The sequence below is a fragment of the Neomonachus schauinslandi genome, chromosome 1, assembly GCF_002201575.2.
Source record: "Neomonachus schauinslandi chromosome 1, ASM220157v2, whole genome shotgun sequence".
Classification (NCBI taxonomy): Eukaryota; Metazoa; Chordata; class Mammalia; order Carnivora; family Phocidae; genus Neomonachus; species Neomonachus schauinslandi.
In genome coordinates, this window is record NC_058403.1 from 207,325,422 (window position 1) to 207,340,688 (window position 15,267).

The 15,267-nt window shown below is 46.7% G+C and overlaps 1 protein-coding gene across 1 annotated transcript in view; it reads left to right on the plus strand.

The window, feature by feature from the left end:
• Positions 1 to 210: 210 nt before the first annotated feature.
• DNMT1 (DNA methyltransferase 1) overlaps positions 211 to 15,267 on the plus strand; it is a 47,233-nt gene continuing 32,176 nt past the window's right edge. The window contains exons 1-6 of the mRNA XM_021705613.2: positions 211 to 290; positions 8,565 to 8,601; positions 9,312 to 9,419; positions 9,610 to 9,829; positions 10,446 to 10,521; positions 12,318 to 12,393. Coding sequence (XP_021561288.1) covers positions 211 to 290; positions 8,565 to 8,601; positions 9,312 to 9,419; positions 9,610 to 9,829; positions 10,446 to 10,521; positions 12,318 to 12,393 — 597 coding nt within the window. The remainder of the gene's footprint in view (positions 291 to 8,564; positions 8,602 to 9,311; positions 9,420 to 9,609; positions 9,830 to 10,445; positions 10,522 to 12,317; positions 12,394 to 15,267) is intronic.

Consider the following 15,267-nt stretch of genomic DNA (forward strand, 5'->3'; position numbering starts at 1 on the left):
CGCCTGCGCGGCCCCTGCGCTCGACTTGCTCCACTCTATCTGCCTGCACATGGTATGGCCTCTCTCCCCATGGTACGTCCCGCCTTCCCCCACGTCGGGGCCGAGATGGTACAGGCCGCCTCAGCTCGCCGCCCCTCCCCATCGGTTTCCGCGCGAAAAGCCAGGGCTGCCTCTGCCGCCGGCGCCGCCGTCTCTGCTGCAGTTTCCAAAATGCCTGCCCGCACTGCCCCGGCCCGGGTGCCCACGCTGGCCTCCCGAGCCATCTCCCTGCCCGATGATGTCCGTAGGCGGTAGGTGCTGCGGGAGTCTGTGAACTCGGGCCGGGGGATGGGATGGGGTGGGGTGGGGTGGGGAAGTGGCACGGCGTTGGGGGTGGGGGGGGTTGCTTCCCCTCTTGGTAGCCGGTGGCTGCTGCTGACAGACGGACGCGCATGCGCGGGACGGCGCGGCGGCGGTTGGCGCGGGCAGGGTGGCACTTCCGGTCGCGCGCACCCCTGGCCGTTTGGCGCCAAAATGGGCCGAGGCCCCTCACAGTTCCCTGGTGACTAGAAACTTGGGGTCACTTCTGATCTCGAAGTAGAGCGAGCTTTGGGTTCTCCTCGGGGATCCCCTGCCTGGAGGAGCCACAGGCCTGGCTCCTGCCGCCAGTCTGGTCGCGCAGGAAGTGGGCAGCCCGCGGCCTCAGGACACCCCTCGGCCCGGGCACTTCGGCCTCCACTTCCGGTGCCCGGCCTGCTTGGGGGGTCGGGCTGGTCCGGTCCCTGGGGTTATTTTGGGGGCCCCCCTTGGCACCCCCAGCAGCGCATCCCGATGGCGGCCTCCAGAGACAGACGTCGCCGCTCGGGGCCCGGGCGCGGCCGGCTCAGGTTTGCGACCCCCGTCTTCCCTGGGGGGCTTCCTTCATCTCGGACTGCTGGGGAAGTCGCATTCTGGAAGGAGCTCTCACCATGCCGCGCAGGACCGGGGCTCGGGCAGCATGAAGGCTGAATGGTCCTTTCCAGTAAATCTGTGCCTGTGAGCCACGGGCGTCAAGGAAGCCTTGCTAGGGAGAACTGGCTGCAGTTTCTTGTGTGTGTGTGTGTGTGTGTGTGTGTGTGGGCGCGCGCGCGCGAGTGACACAAGTGGCCGCGGGTTGTGTGTGTGCCACACAAGTGGCCGTGTGTGTGCGCGCGCTTCACACAAGTGGCCGCAGTTTCGTGTGTGCGCGTGTGCTGCACAGCAGATAGTGTCGGGACTGGCTGTAGCAATTCTGTGCAGGTGGGTCGTGGGCAAGAATACTGGGCCCCTGTTTGTGAAGGGCACCAATTTCACTCCTGAAAATCGCCACTCCTTGGAACTCTAGTCACTGGAGCCTTGACCAGGCGTGAATGCCTCAGCTGGATTTGTGAGCTGGTTTTGCCATTTCCCTATTTCCCTGTGCTTGTTTCCTTTGGTTGTGCCAGGCTAGTCTTTTGGGCTTTTGGAGTTGGGAGTGTGTGTGTGTGTGTGTGTGTGTGTATGTATGTATGGGGGGGTGGTATTTGGGGCTCCCTACCTGAACCTTAAACAGGTTCAGACCACTTCTTAATCACAGAGGGGGTGTGTCCTGCTGAAGAATCCCTATCTGTATCCTCCCAGGATAGGACTTGAAATGGAATTACGGAAGTCCCTGGCTTGGTGATGTTAGACCCAACAGAGATGTTTGAGCCCATCCTTCTTTACTCTGATGGTGAGAACTCTCATCTCCACTGGCTTGTTTGACCTTGGGCAAGTGTCATAAACAAGCTGTAGCTGTGGACTACATTAACATGGGCTTTAAACTGACACTGGATGAAATGAGAATATGCCTAGCACATAAAGGCCCACATGTTAGCATTGTTATTGGCTAATCTAGCTTTCCTCAGTTCTGCCAGTCAGTCACCAATCGTATAAAACACTTGACATTTTCTCATTTAATCCTCAAGAGTTCTTAAGAGTGGATGCTGTAGGAGTTCGCTATGAGGAAGCAAGGATTCCTGCTGATGTCTGCTTCTTGCCAAAACCTTTCCTTCCAACTAGGGTTTTTGAACAGGCCACTGGCTTAGGGGTTTTCTTGGGCCAGTGCAAATGTTTGGCTGCTCTTGGGTGAGTTCATCCACCATTAACCCTAGGTTCCATATTACTTTGAACTAGAATTGCCTACTGTAGGTACACAGTTTTGGGTTTCTGATTTAGACCATGGGGCAGACATTGAAATTGTCTGCTTATGGGACTTTCAACATCTTTTCTTACATTTTGAATTTCAGTGTACAAGATACATAAACATGGCATTCAACACTCCCTTAAACTTAGATTTGTAAATAGAGGTATAACTTCTTGATCTATGAAAATTAGAGGAGTATAACTTATAACACAAGAGGTACTTAAGTCCAGTAGAATACTCTAGGAACAAAACTAGGCCTGGTCCTCATGGATTTCTGTCACTTTTGCTAACTTGTCTATATATGTCAGCTTTTTTTTAAACACGTAGTTCCATTAGATATGTAGTAATACCAGAAAGTATTTTCAGTGTTTGGGTTTTTAAGTCTTTAACTTTGTTTTTGAAGTATAATATGCCCCAAATCTAAAAATTATGCCTTTCAGGACAAGCTACATTTTTCCACTTATATTTCTTACTCTGTCCAAGCCACCATTTGTACAAAGCGATAAGTCCCTCACTGGTCTTCCTGTTGCTACTCGGGTCTTTTCTATAAGTGGAAACTGTGATCCTCTTACAAAAGTTGGATCTGATGGTTTCCTTGCCCCACACGCTGCCGGGTGCACTGGTCCTGAAGTCCAGAATCCCTGTCCACTTGCCTGATTCATCCTGCGCTCTTCTCACAAGCCATAACAAACCTTAGGTTCTCAGGGCCTGAGACCACGCAGAGCGGCCAATGTGACGCTGAGTTCTATCTACCCCTTCCCTAAGTTGACTACTATCCATTTATCCTTAAGACTGTGCTCAGAAAGACCATCTCTTTTCCCCATAACAGGAAGGGTGTTGAATTCTGCTCGAGCACCCTGCATGTTGCCTTTGCAACCCTGGAGTTGATGGTGATTTGTTTGCCTTATTTGCTGTATCTGTAGCTTGGTTAGAGTAGACTCTGAGAGGCACGCATGCCCGACTTTCCCCTTTAATGAAACCTGGATTCAAACACAGATTGTAGCAGCCTCCTTTGTACAACTCTGATTAGCCTAAGTAATTGTGACAGCTTTTTTTTTTTTAAAGATTTTATTTATTTATTTATTTATTTGAGAGAGAGAGAGAGAATGAGAGACAGAGAGCAGGAGAGGGAAGAGGGCAGAGGGGGAAGCAGACCCCCCGCTGAGCAGGGAGCCCGATGTGGGACTCGATCCCGGGACTCCAGGATCATGACCTGAGCCAAAGGCAGTCGCTTAACCAGCTGAGCCACCCAGGCGCCCTGTGACAGCTTTTTTAACTGCTAGCTGTTTTTTTTTTTTTTTTTAAGATTTTATTTATTTATTTGAGAGAGAGAGAATGAGAGACAGAGAGCATGAGAGGGAGGAGGGTCAGAGGGAGAAGCAGACTCCCTGCCGAGCAGGGAGCCCGATGCGGGACTCGATCCTGGGACTCCAGGATCATGACCTGAGCCGAAGGCAGTCGCTTAACCAACTGAGCCACCCAGGCGCCCAACTGCTAGCTGTTTTGTGATTAAACTGGGTTTCAGGTTCTTAGCTCTAGTTCCATGGCTCTAACTGATTGGGTATTGAAGAGGGCAAAACTGACTCTTCTATTTCTCCCCTGCAGGAGTATTCTAGAGGTGCAGACTACTGGGGTTCAAATTCCTTCCTACCATAGCTGTAGGGCTAAGTTGTTTAACTTCATGGTGGTTTCTTTTTTCTTTCCTTTTTTTTTTTTTAAATTTATTTTTGAGAGAGAGCCTCGAGAGCACGCACAAGGGGGGGTGCAGAGGGAGAAGCAGACTCCCTGCTGAACAAGGAGCCCGATGTGGATTCGATCCTAGGACCCTGGGATCATGACCTGAGCCGAAGGCAGACGCTTGACTGACTGAGCCACCCAGGCGCCCCAACTCTTGGTGTTTTACCTGTAAAATGGAATGGTGTTGCCCATTCCACTTGGGCGTTATGAAGACCAATTAAGCTGATACGTGTGAATGTGGTAGAGCAGCCCCTGCAAGAAAACCTGTGCTACTTATCACATGGTCAGCTGTATGTTTCATTTCCATTAGGGGAGCATAATTTAGAGTAGCAACATGCAGATCTGCTACTGAGGCAGGTGTTAATAGAGCAGTGTATGCCATGTAGAGATGATGTATATTCCTGCTTATCATTCCAACCTTCATCTTTGGCTTCTTGTAGAACGGTCTGGACTTGTTCCTTCTGCTGCCACCTTCGCTTTTGTGCCCGGTTTCTAGTCCTACTCTTGATCAGGCATTCTTCTCTAGGATTGAGGTGGTGTTCTAGCCTCTTTCATCTCTCAGTATCTAGCTTTTTAATCCTTTTTATCCTTGGCTTCTGTGATGGTGTTTACTACCAGGGAGCCCCTCTCTTCCCTGATATTCCCCTCACTCCCCCCCCAATCATTTTCTTTCATTCCTGGACCCTTATCTCTTCTAGTCCTAGGACTTGCAGCAGTTGGGCCTATCACCTGGACAGGACTAACTCCAGTTTTGATGTCTCTCAGGAGAGCCAGTTTTAATTTCTAGCTGCTGAATAGCCATCTAGTGCTACTGAGCTACTGTTCACTGAAATGTCACTCTTCACACTCATGGCCTGTTTACTTTTTCCCTACAAAAATGTTCTGGATTTCTGATACTGCATTAGTTTTTAATTGCATCCATAACAAATTATCTTAGTGGTTTAAATAGAACCTAAATCTGTTTTAACAATTCTGTAGGTCAGAAATCTGCTGTGGGTCTCGCTGGATGAAATAGTGTTAGCAGGCTGCATTCCTTTCTGGAGGCTCTAGGGGAGAATGTTTCTTTTTTTTTTTTTTTTATTAAAGATTTTTATTTATTTATTTGAGACAGAGAGAATGAGAGAGACAGAGAGCACATGAGAGGGGGGAGGGTCAGAGGGAGAAGCAGGCTCCCTGCCGAGCAGGGAGCCCGATGCGGGACTCGATCCCGGGACTCCAGGATCATGACCTGAGCCGAAGGCAGTCGCTTAACCAACTGAGCCACCCAGGCGCCCGGGGAGAATGTTTCTTCACTCTTTCAAATTGTTGGCAGAATTCAGTTCCTTGTGGTTGTAAGACTGAGGTCTCTCTTCTCTTGCTGGCTCTAACCATGCCCAGCTTCTGGAGATGATGTATCCTTTGGCTCACGGCCCACTGCCTCCATATTTAAAGTCAGTAAAGCTAGTTCTCATGTCCCATCTCTCTCTCACCCTTCTTTAGCCACATCTCTTGAAATGCAGCAGGGAAGTTTTTCTGCTTTTAAGGATTTAAGTGATTAGATTGGGCCCACCTGGCTAATCCAGGATAATCTGCCCATCTCAAGGGCTATAACCTTAATCACATCTGCAGAGTCTCTTTTACCAGTAAGGCAACATATTCACAGGTTCTGGGGGATTAGGGCATGGACATCTCTTTTTGGGAAGGGCTCATTATCCTGCCTACCACAGATATCCTTTCAGATAGCCCTACCCCATCTGCCGTGCAGCCAGTTACAAGAGGCAGAGTTAATAAAGTTTTGTAACTTCTCTAGCGTGGTTTCCATTCCTGCTAAATCATATTACAGACCAGCATTTCTAGTTTAGGGTGTTAAAGAGTGATTTAACATCTTGTAATCTCTTCCTGTCTAATCGACATAATGTATTTTTGCCAGATTAATTTTCCTAAAACATGGCTCTGATGTCTTGGTTACCTCCTCCCCGTGGCCCCCCTTCCCCCCCTCCCCCCGCCCCGCCATGATTCCTTCAGTGGTTTAACTATGGAACAAGATCAATTTTTTAGCCTGAAGTTATTGACCTCCCTCAGACTGGCACCCAGCCTGACTTGTGTGGGTTTCTTGGGTGTACTGAGCCAGCTCCCCACTGGACTGCTCCTGTTTTCGGCAGCTCCCCTGCTCCATTCCCACGAGCTCTCTACTCCTCTGGGCTAGTCCTTCCTGATGCTTTTTATACCCTTGCTCTTCAGAAGCCCTCAGGTTTGAACTGTATTTGCTTTATTCCTTCAGTTATGCTTTATTTCCCTTATAGGACTGATTGAGGGAAGCAACTAGAAATGGGTCATGGGATCTTGGGCCGGAATGGGAGCTAAGGTTTTATCTCGTTATAACATGGCTGTTGTTCTGAGTGCCCTGCCTGGTCCTTCATGTCTGTTTCTAATCCTCCTGGCTCTGAATGTAAAGCAGATGTGAGGTGGTATCATCCTCAGTTTTACCGGGGAAGGGATGGACTCTTGGGAAGTGCACTGACCAGCCTCCTCCCTGTCACACTTCTGGCTCCTCAGTGCCTGCCCTGGGCTCCGACCTTCCTCTCTGGGGCCAGGCAGGTTACAGTCCATCTTCACAGGGCAAGACATTTTAGGTATTCTGAAGAGTTTATTTTGGTCCTCTCTGCCAGACTAAGCAATCCCAATTCATGGAAGGGGTTGACAGAATTTGTGCCCAGATGTAGTTGTCAGCATTGTGAAAAGGGTACTTTGATGGGCTTCATAGTCAGCTGAGCATTGTCCTTAACACCTGAGGTAACCTCAGGATCAAGGGGCCGTGTTTTTGCCATGGTTTTGTAAGTAGAGTGACTGAGAAGTCCGATGTGAGGCTCCTGGAGCAGCATGTGTGTGTGTCTGGCTGTGCATACAGAGTTCTGCAGCTATTCTCATCTGGCTCTCCCGGACCTGAGTTACTTCGAGGGTAGAATGACTTTAAAGGCGTTACATGTACTCTGTGTGTGTATAATATATAGTATATACTACCACTGTGTCTGCAGTCAGAGTCTTCTATAGAAAGACCTTTCCTGACCACCCAGGTCAGAAGGTCCCTGCCTGGCGGTCCCTGCATCCCATTACCCAGCTCGTTGCCTAGAATAGGGCTTGGCGTACAATAGGTACCTATAGATGTGGGGATCAAAGCTAGAGGCAGGGCCCACATGCACTCAGAGCAGCCTCTGTGACATTAGTCCAGCAAAGCCTATTGCTTGCATTCCTGGTTTTGCTGCTCACACTTGCTCTTTGGAAAAACCAGCCTGGGAGAGCTCTGTTCTTACCCTTTTGGCTAGTGATAACGGAGTACGTTGTCTGTATGGATGCTGGGTGCGAGGCTTCAGAGACGGTAGAGGCCCAGTCCCTGCCCAGGGCACTTCTTCTCCAGTGACCGATGCTAACCCAGCTGGTTAGACTTGTTCTCCCTGCACTGTCCACAGTTGGCACCCAGCCTAGGAACCACAGCTTGTCCACTCATCTCCCTTTCCTCGGTGTCTTCTGCTCTTGTTCCTTGATTCTCCCCACCCCCCCAAAAAAAGGCAAGACACTAACCTTCAATGATCAAATCAGGCTGTGCTTTTCCAGCCAAACTCAAGACAGTTCTGCACTCCTGAAGGATTAGGTCTAAACATTCCAAAGGAAGAGCTCTCTGGTGAGGTGCCAGCCAATAACTCTTCTCACTTCATCTGTCAACCCTGAGTGTGGGTACTCCCTGCTGCACCAGATGCCTTTACTTCCCTTTTGTTGTTGTGTTTTTTTAAGTAGGCTCCATGCCCAGCGTGAAGCGCAGTGTGGGACTTGAACACACGACCCTAAGATCAAGACCTGAGCTGAGACCGAGAGCAGGATGCTTAAGTGACAGAGCCACTCAGGCACCCCTACTTCCCTTTCTTATGTTCCTCATTAGAATGCTGCTACCCCGCACCCTAGCCTTTGGGAATGTTAGCTGGCTGTTCCCCACTGCATCTTATGACCCTGGCCCATTCCTTCTAACACTGGCCACGCTGTGCTGTGCCCTTTCATGGGGTCTTGCCAGACCAACTGGGGGAAGACCACCTGTAAGTCATTTAACAGGTGGACCCCAACTATATGGCCTGCCTCCATTTTCCTAGTTCCTTTGCAAATAATACTGTTATAGAGCTCCTCTGTTCTCTCACTATCAGAAAAACTGCACCCTAAAGGGTGGTGGGTGAGGGGGAAGACCTCATTCAGATTGCAAATGACTTCTTAATGACTACTACAGGCATTATAGTAGGATTTCTACTTCAGGGGTAGGAGAAAACCACCGTGGTGTTTTCTTGTTTGTTTGTCATTTCCCTAACACTCCTACATGTCAAATTTATTTCCAAAGTTATTTAAAACTGTGGTTTTAGGGACACCGGGGTGGCTCAGTCAGTTAAGTGGCTGCCTTTGGCTCAGGTCATGATCCCAGGGTCCTGGGATCGAGTCCCGCATCGGGCTCCTTGCTCAGCGGGGAGCCTGCTTCTCCTTCTGCCTGCCGCTCTCCCTGCTTGTGCACTCGCTCGCTCGCGCGCTCTCTCTCTGACAGATAAATAAAATCTTAAAACCACAGTTTTTGGTTTTTTTGTTCATTTGTTTTTTTAGTCTTAGAGTCAACAGTTGCATAATTGCCTTTCTTTCTCCTGTTTTCTTCCCACAGGCTCAAAGATTTGGAAAGAGATAGCCTAACAGAAAAGGTAATCTCCACCTTAAATTTTATTGCCAAATATTACTATTTGACAGATACTTTGTGGCTCATAAAAAGTTTAAGTGGAATCAGCTTTTTTCCATAGGTTTTTTTTTTTTTAAATAAGATTTTAGAGAGTGTGCATGTGTGCAAGTGGGGGGGGGGGGTGCAGAGGAATCTTCAAGCAGATGCCCCGCTTAGCGCAGAGCCTGACATGGGGCTTGATCACACGACTGAGGAAATCATGACCTTTGCTGAAACCAAGAGTCGGACATTCAACCGACTGAACTACTCAGGCACCCCAGCTTTTTTCCATAGTTTTGAGGATAACTTAGATATTATTCTTAATGTTCTGTGTTAACGTGCTGCTAATCTCTTGGTAACTCATTGATAAGTTTCCCAGTCTAGGTTCCACACCATCAATTCTTAATTGTAACTTGTGCTGGTCACCCTTCTCAAAGGCAGTTTTTTTCTAATACACCGTTATGTGTCTCTATCCCACCTCCTAATCTTCCCATATTTCACCACCCTGGAGATGGTGTGATGTGATCTTAAGGGAAACATCACAAACGTGTCTTGTGAATATTCAGTTTTTCGGGCTGAGTCAGCATTGCCTGCCATTCAGTTGGTATTTCGTGGCCAGGCAGCTTAATTTTCTGTGTATTAGTCCATTAGTGATGTGGGAGTCTGGGGACATCTAAACCTATATTCTTCCCTTAGGAATGTGTGAAGGAGAAACTGAATCTCCTGCATGAATTTCTGCAAACAGAAATAAAGAATCAGTTATGTGACTTGGAAACCAAATTACATAAAGAGGAATTATCAGAGGTAAGTCAGTTCTCAGCATCCTGGCGTCTAGAAAACGTCTCCTCCCGTGTAACCTGTGTGACCAGGGAGGCAGAATCATCCCCAGCTCTCCTTGTTACCCAGTAGTTATAAAGGACGTGCGTGTTTCCTTATTCTCTTACTGCCGCTTGTTTACATTCACTGCTACTTAAATTATCCTTTCCTGCTATAGGAGGGCTACCTGGCTAAAGTCAAATCCCTTTTAAATAAAGATTTATCCTTGGAGAACGGAGCGCATGCCTTCAGTCGGGAAGTGAATGGATGTCTAGGAAACGGCAGCCAGACAAGCGGTGAGGACCGCAGAGCGGGAATGGCAGAGGAAAACAAATCCCCCAGACCCGTTTCCAAACTCTCCATCCCCAGGAGAAGCAAGTCCGATGGAGAGACCAAGTGTAAGACCACTTATTTAATCTTGGGGGAGATTAGCTGTCTTGTGACATGGTACCAGACTGGGAGCCATAGGTCCCCCTGGGGTAGTACCTCCTGGTTTGTTTCTTGTGAATACTTCCTAACTAGCTTAGCTGTAGATACTTCTTCAGATTTGTTCTTTGACCAAGTATAGAGTAGGAGATCCCAAAACAGCTTAAATTGATGATGTATAAGGTAAGAGGAGGTATTAATACTATTTCTAAGTTATATGCCTATATAAGCTAAACGTATAGACTCCTTTGTAGTCAAAGTAACTCTTCCGGAATTTTTAAAACACATAAGAGTGTGGGACTTGAGCGCAGGTCCAGTTCTTGGACACTTCATCTTTTGATGATATAAGAGGAGGTTGTCTCCTTCTCTGGTTCAGGCTTTGGCCCCTCAAATAAGAGCTCCAATAACATGGCTCTGCAAATTGGCAGGTGCTAATTGCTACCTTTATCAAGACTCTTGTTGGTTCGAACAAGAAGAGAAGGTACTTAATCTTCAGAACCTGATTCTCTGCATTAGCTTGGTAATGCTTAAGAACTACACTTTGTGAACTCTTTTATTCATAGTGGCTTTTTTTTTTTCTTTAAACAGCTGAAGCTTCTTCTAGCCCCAGGATTACAAGGCAAACTACCAGGCAGACCACCATCCTATCTCATTTCTCAAGGGGGTCAGTATATAATGAATTGACAGCCATCTTTTCTCAGGGCAAACTGTTTTTGGTAAACAGGAATGGAATTAATAGGGTATAACTTAGCAATTTTGAGTTCCACATTGCATAGGTTTTCATCTTGCAGTTTTCTTCATTAAACACCAATGAAGAGCATTTCTCAACACCTGTATTCTTACTCTTCTGGGAACGTTCAAATATATACAAAACTAGCCATGATAGTAAAATGAACCTCCCCCCTGCCCCCCCCCGCAAGTACCTGTCACCCAGTGTCAACAGTTATCACCTGGCCATCTTTTCATCTGTACCCCCATAAACTCTCTCCCAACTGGATTATTTTGAAACCCCTCCCAGACATGTCATTTTGTATATTTCCTTTTTTTTTTTTTTTTAAGATTTATTTGGCAGAGAGAGAGTACAAGCAGGGAGAGGGAGAAGCAGACTCCCCCGCTGAGCAGGGAGCCTGATGCGGGGAGAGGGGCAGAGGGAGAAGGAGAAGCAGGCTCCTGGCTGAGTAGGGAGCCCAATGCGGGGCTCGATCCCAGGACCCTGGGATCATGACCCGAGCTGAAGGCAGACGCTTAGCCAACTGAGCCACCCAGGCGCCCCTTCAGTATTTTTTTTTTTTTTTTTAAAGATTTTATTTATTTATTTGACAGAGAGAGAGAGAGCGAGAGCAGGAACACAAGCAGGGGGAGTGGGAGAGTGAGAAGCAGGCTTCTTGCCGAGCAGGGAGCCCGATGTGGGACTCGATTCCAGGACCCTGGGATCATGACCTGAGCCGAAGGCAGACGCTTAACGACTGAGCCACCCAGGCGCCCCCTTCAGTATATTTCTAGATGATAAAATCGGTCTCTCTCTCTCTCTCTCTCTTTTTTTTTTTTAGCAATTCTAGCAAAATATGAATAAAATGTTAACATTTAGCAGTCTCTTTTAAAAAGACAAAACATGGGGCGCCTGGGTGGCTCAGTCGTTAAGTGTCTGCCTTCGGTTCAGGTCATGATCCCAGGGTGCTGGGATTGAGCCCCGCATCAGGCTTCCTACTCCACGGGAAGCCTGCTTCTCCCTCTCCCACTCCCCCTGCTTGTGTTCCCTCTCTCGCTGTGTCTCTCTCTGTCAAATGAATAAATAAAATCTTTTAAAAAAAAAATAAAAAGACAAAACATAATTCTAATATTTTTGTACTTTATAAAGGATAATAATTCCTTACTATCAAATACATAGCCAGTGTCTGTTTCCTTGTGTGTGGCAAATTGTGTTTACTTGATTTGTTTTAAGCCTTTCAAGTTACAGATTCCTTTCTTTTCTTGCCATTTATTTGAAGAAATTAGTTCATTTGTCCAACAGAGTTTCTAGGTCTAGCTGACTGCATTCTTGTGGTGGTTAATGTCTTCCTTGTCTTGTGTTTCTTATAAACTGGTTAGTTAAGTCTAGAAGCTTGATCAGGTTCCAGCTTTATTATTTTTTGAGACTTTTTCATAGATGGTGCCGTGTCTTTCCATCTAGAGGCATGTGAGGTCTCTTCTGTGAGGCCAGCAGCTGTTGATCAACATCTAGATCCATGATTTCTTAGGTTTGCAAAATGGCCATATTCTAACCTGTCACTCAAACATTAAACTTGAAGCCTCTTTCAGTATCCTGGCAGTGAGGGCATTTCCTTGGAGGGAATAAGGTACCCATGACCTGAATCTGTCCTAAAGAGGCGGCCTTTGGTAGGGAGGAATACAAATCCTCTCATGCCTGTTGGAGGTCTAGCGTCTGGCAGAGCTCACAGTTGGTTTTCCTGTTTCTGACAGCCCTGCCAAACGGAAACCTGAGGAAGAGCAGGAAAAAACGAAATCGGATGAGTCTCCTGAAGAAGAAAAAGACCAGGTAGGGCTGGCATTTCAGGGTCTTCACTCTGCCTTCTTTTGGTATGTTTGCTGATAGGCCAAGTGCAAAGTCAGTACTATCTAAATGGACTTGAAGTGACCAAGGTGTTAGGACATGTCCCTGGACCTGGGCAGTATGAAGTACGTCACTTTTAGGCCTGAGGGCTCCACAGGCCCCCCTGCTACTCACAAGGCAGCCCTGTAACTTCAGTCTGTTCCCTCCTCTACCTTCCTACTTCTCTAGTGGACAAGATTGGCAACCAGATATGACATGTTTAAAGCCTTTGCTTCTGCTTGCCTAAGCTCCCTTTCCACATCTAACTTGTCTAACAGAGCATTAGACCGTTCCTTATATGTGGTATAATCTGCTTAGACCTCTTAGGTTGGGAAACCAGTGGCTTATTGAGGGTCTTTGATACAGAAAATGTTATCTCTGATGGTACTTTCCCTTGTGACTTGAGGGCCAAACCTAGATAATACCAGGTGGTCACACATTAGTTTTCATTTTGATTTTGCTGTGGGATTAGCTATGTAAATTGAGGGGAAGTCTGTAGGTTTATGTGTAGGTAGTAAATGCCTTATTGCTACTGATAGAGCAAACGACAGATACTCCTCCTTAAGACTCGGTTTCTCAACCATGCCATTATTGACTTTTGGGGCCAGATAATCCTTTGCTGCCTGTGGGGGGCATCCCAGTGGGTTGTAGAACACAGCAGCGTCCTGACTTCTACTCATTAGATGCCAGTAGTAATCCTCCCCTCCCCTCTCAGTTGTGACCACCACAAGCATTATTGGTCACTGCCAGATTGGGGAGAGGGGTAAAATTGCACTGGGTGAGAAGCACCGCACTGTGGGGTCATTCAGGTGTCACTGGGCTATCCCTAGCATTGAGGTAGGCTTGACATCCTGTTGTAAGACACACTGATTCTATTTTTAAAAACTTGATGTTACTCTTTATAACCTTTATTCAGATATTTATCGTTTAGTTGGGTTACCCACTCTCAAGTGGGAAACTGAGGCACAGAGGGAACCACTTGTTCAGTGGACAAGCCTCTTCTCTCCTAGGAAAAAGCATTACAGGCAGAAGCAGGCTAGCTCTTGTAATATCAGTAGCTCTTTCCCACATGCATCTGTCTTAGAGTGGTTTCTTTTTTTTTTTAAAGATTTTATTTATTTGAGAGAGAGAGAATGAGAGAGAGCACATGAGAGGGGGGAGGGTCAGAGGGAGAAGCAGACTCCCTGCCGAGCAGGGAGCCCGATGCGGGACTCGATCCCGGGTCTCCAGGATCATGACCTGAGCCGAAGGCAGTCGCTTAACCAACTGAGCCACCCAGGCGCCCTGTCTTAGAGTGGTTTCTTGCACCCTAACCTTTTGGGCCTTTTTATCTGGCTTCTTAGATGTATATTTCAGTTTCTGAGTTTGTGCAAGGCCTCGGGGCTTTGTGGATGAACACTTGTAAAAACAGTGTCTGTTCCAATAGTCCAGAGTAAGACTTCATATACCAAACCAGTGGTATCAGATGGTATTAGTCACATAAGTCATCATACAGAGATAATCTTACTTTAGTCAACTTAGTTTTGAAAATTTACTATGTTTTAAAAACAGGTATTATATGCATTTAGTAAAACTTTTTTTTTTTTTTTTTAAAGATTTTATTTATTTATTTGACAGAGACACAGTGAGAGAGGGAACACAAGCAGGGGGAGTGGGAGAGGAAGAAGCAGGCTTCCTGCTGAGCAGGGAGCCCGATGCGGGGGCTCGATCCCAGGACCCTGGGGTCATGACCTGAGCCAAAGGCAGACGTTTAACGACTGAGCCACCCAGGTGCCCCTAGTAAAACTTCTAAGTAGTGCAGAAGGATGTTTGGTGGGGTAGGATTTATCAGTTTCTTCCATGTTGTTTGAGAGAGAGAATGTATTAGTATACTAGTATAAAAATCTATATCTGTGTTCGCTAGAGAAACAACCAATAGACTGTATATATATATATATATATATATATATATATATATATACTGTATATATATATAAGATTAATCTTAAGTAATTGGCTCATGGGTTTAAGGCTGGCAATTGTGAAACATGCAGGACAGGCCAACAGGCTGGAGACTCAGGAGGAGCGGAGGAGCGGATGTAGCTCAAGTCTGAAGGTAGCCTGGAGGCAGAATTTTCCATAGATACATATACAGACTTCTTTCAGATGTGTTTCAAATGATAGAATACAGTGAGGTTCTGTGTAACTTACCCAACTTTCTCTGATGGTAATCTCTCCTATAACTAATACGACAGCAAAACCAGGAACTGACATTGGTACAATCTAGACCTTACCAGTTTTCACATATATGTGTATATACTCGCATGTGTGGATTATTGTTGTAACCTCCACCTCCAACAAGGTGCAGATCTATTTTATCATCACAATATTTTTATCCCTTTTAAATATATATAGATATCCTGGAGATGACAAATAGTGTGAATTTAGGAAAATGGCGCGCTAGGGTATTCATCCGAAAAGAGCTGGTGTCCAGTTGAGGTTGTCATTCTTACTTGCTGATGTGAATCTCAGATTACTATTTCATTTTTTTCTAATGCTAAAGAATTCCTGATGGAAGGTGGAGGATCTTTGATTCGTTTACATAGCATCACTAGACAAGCTGGTACATGGACATGTGCTGGGCCAACTCCTGGGCCTCGCCTCTCTTTTGAGGCGGGGGGGCATCACTACCAGACTGATGGTTGCCCAGCTCTTTCCCCCCAAACCCAGATCCTCTGCCATGTTTAACTGTACCAAATGTATTGAATACTGTCTCACCCATGCTTTTCATTTGATCTTCTTTGAAATGAATATTCATGTCTTCTTCCCTTGCTCTCCGCA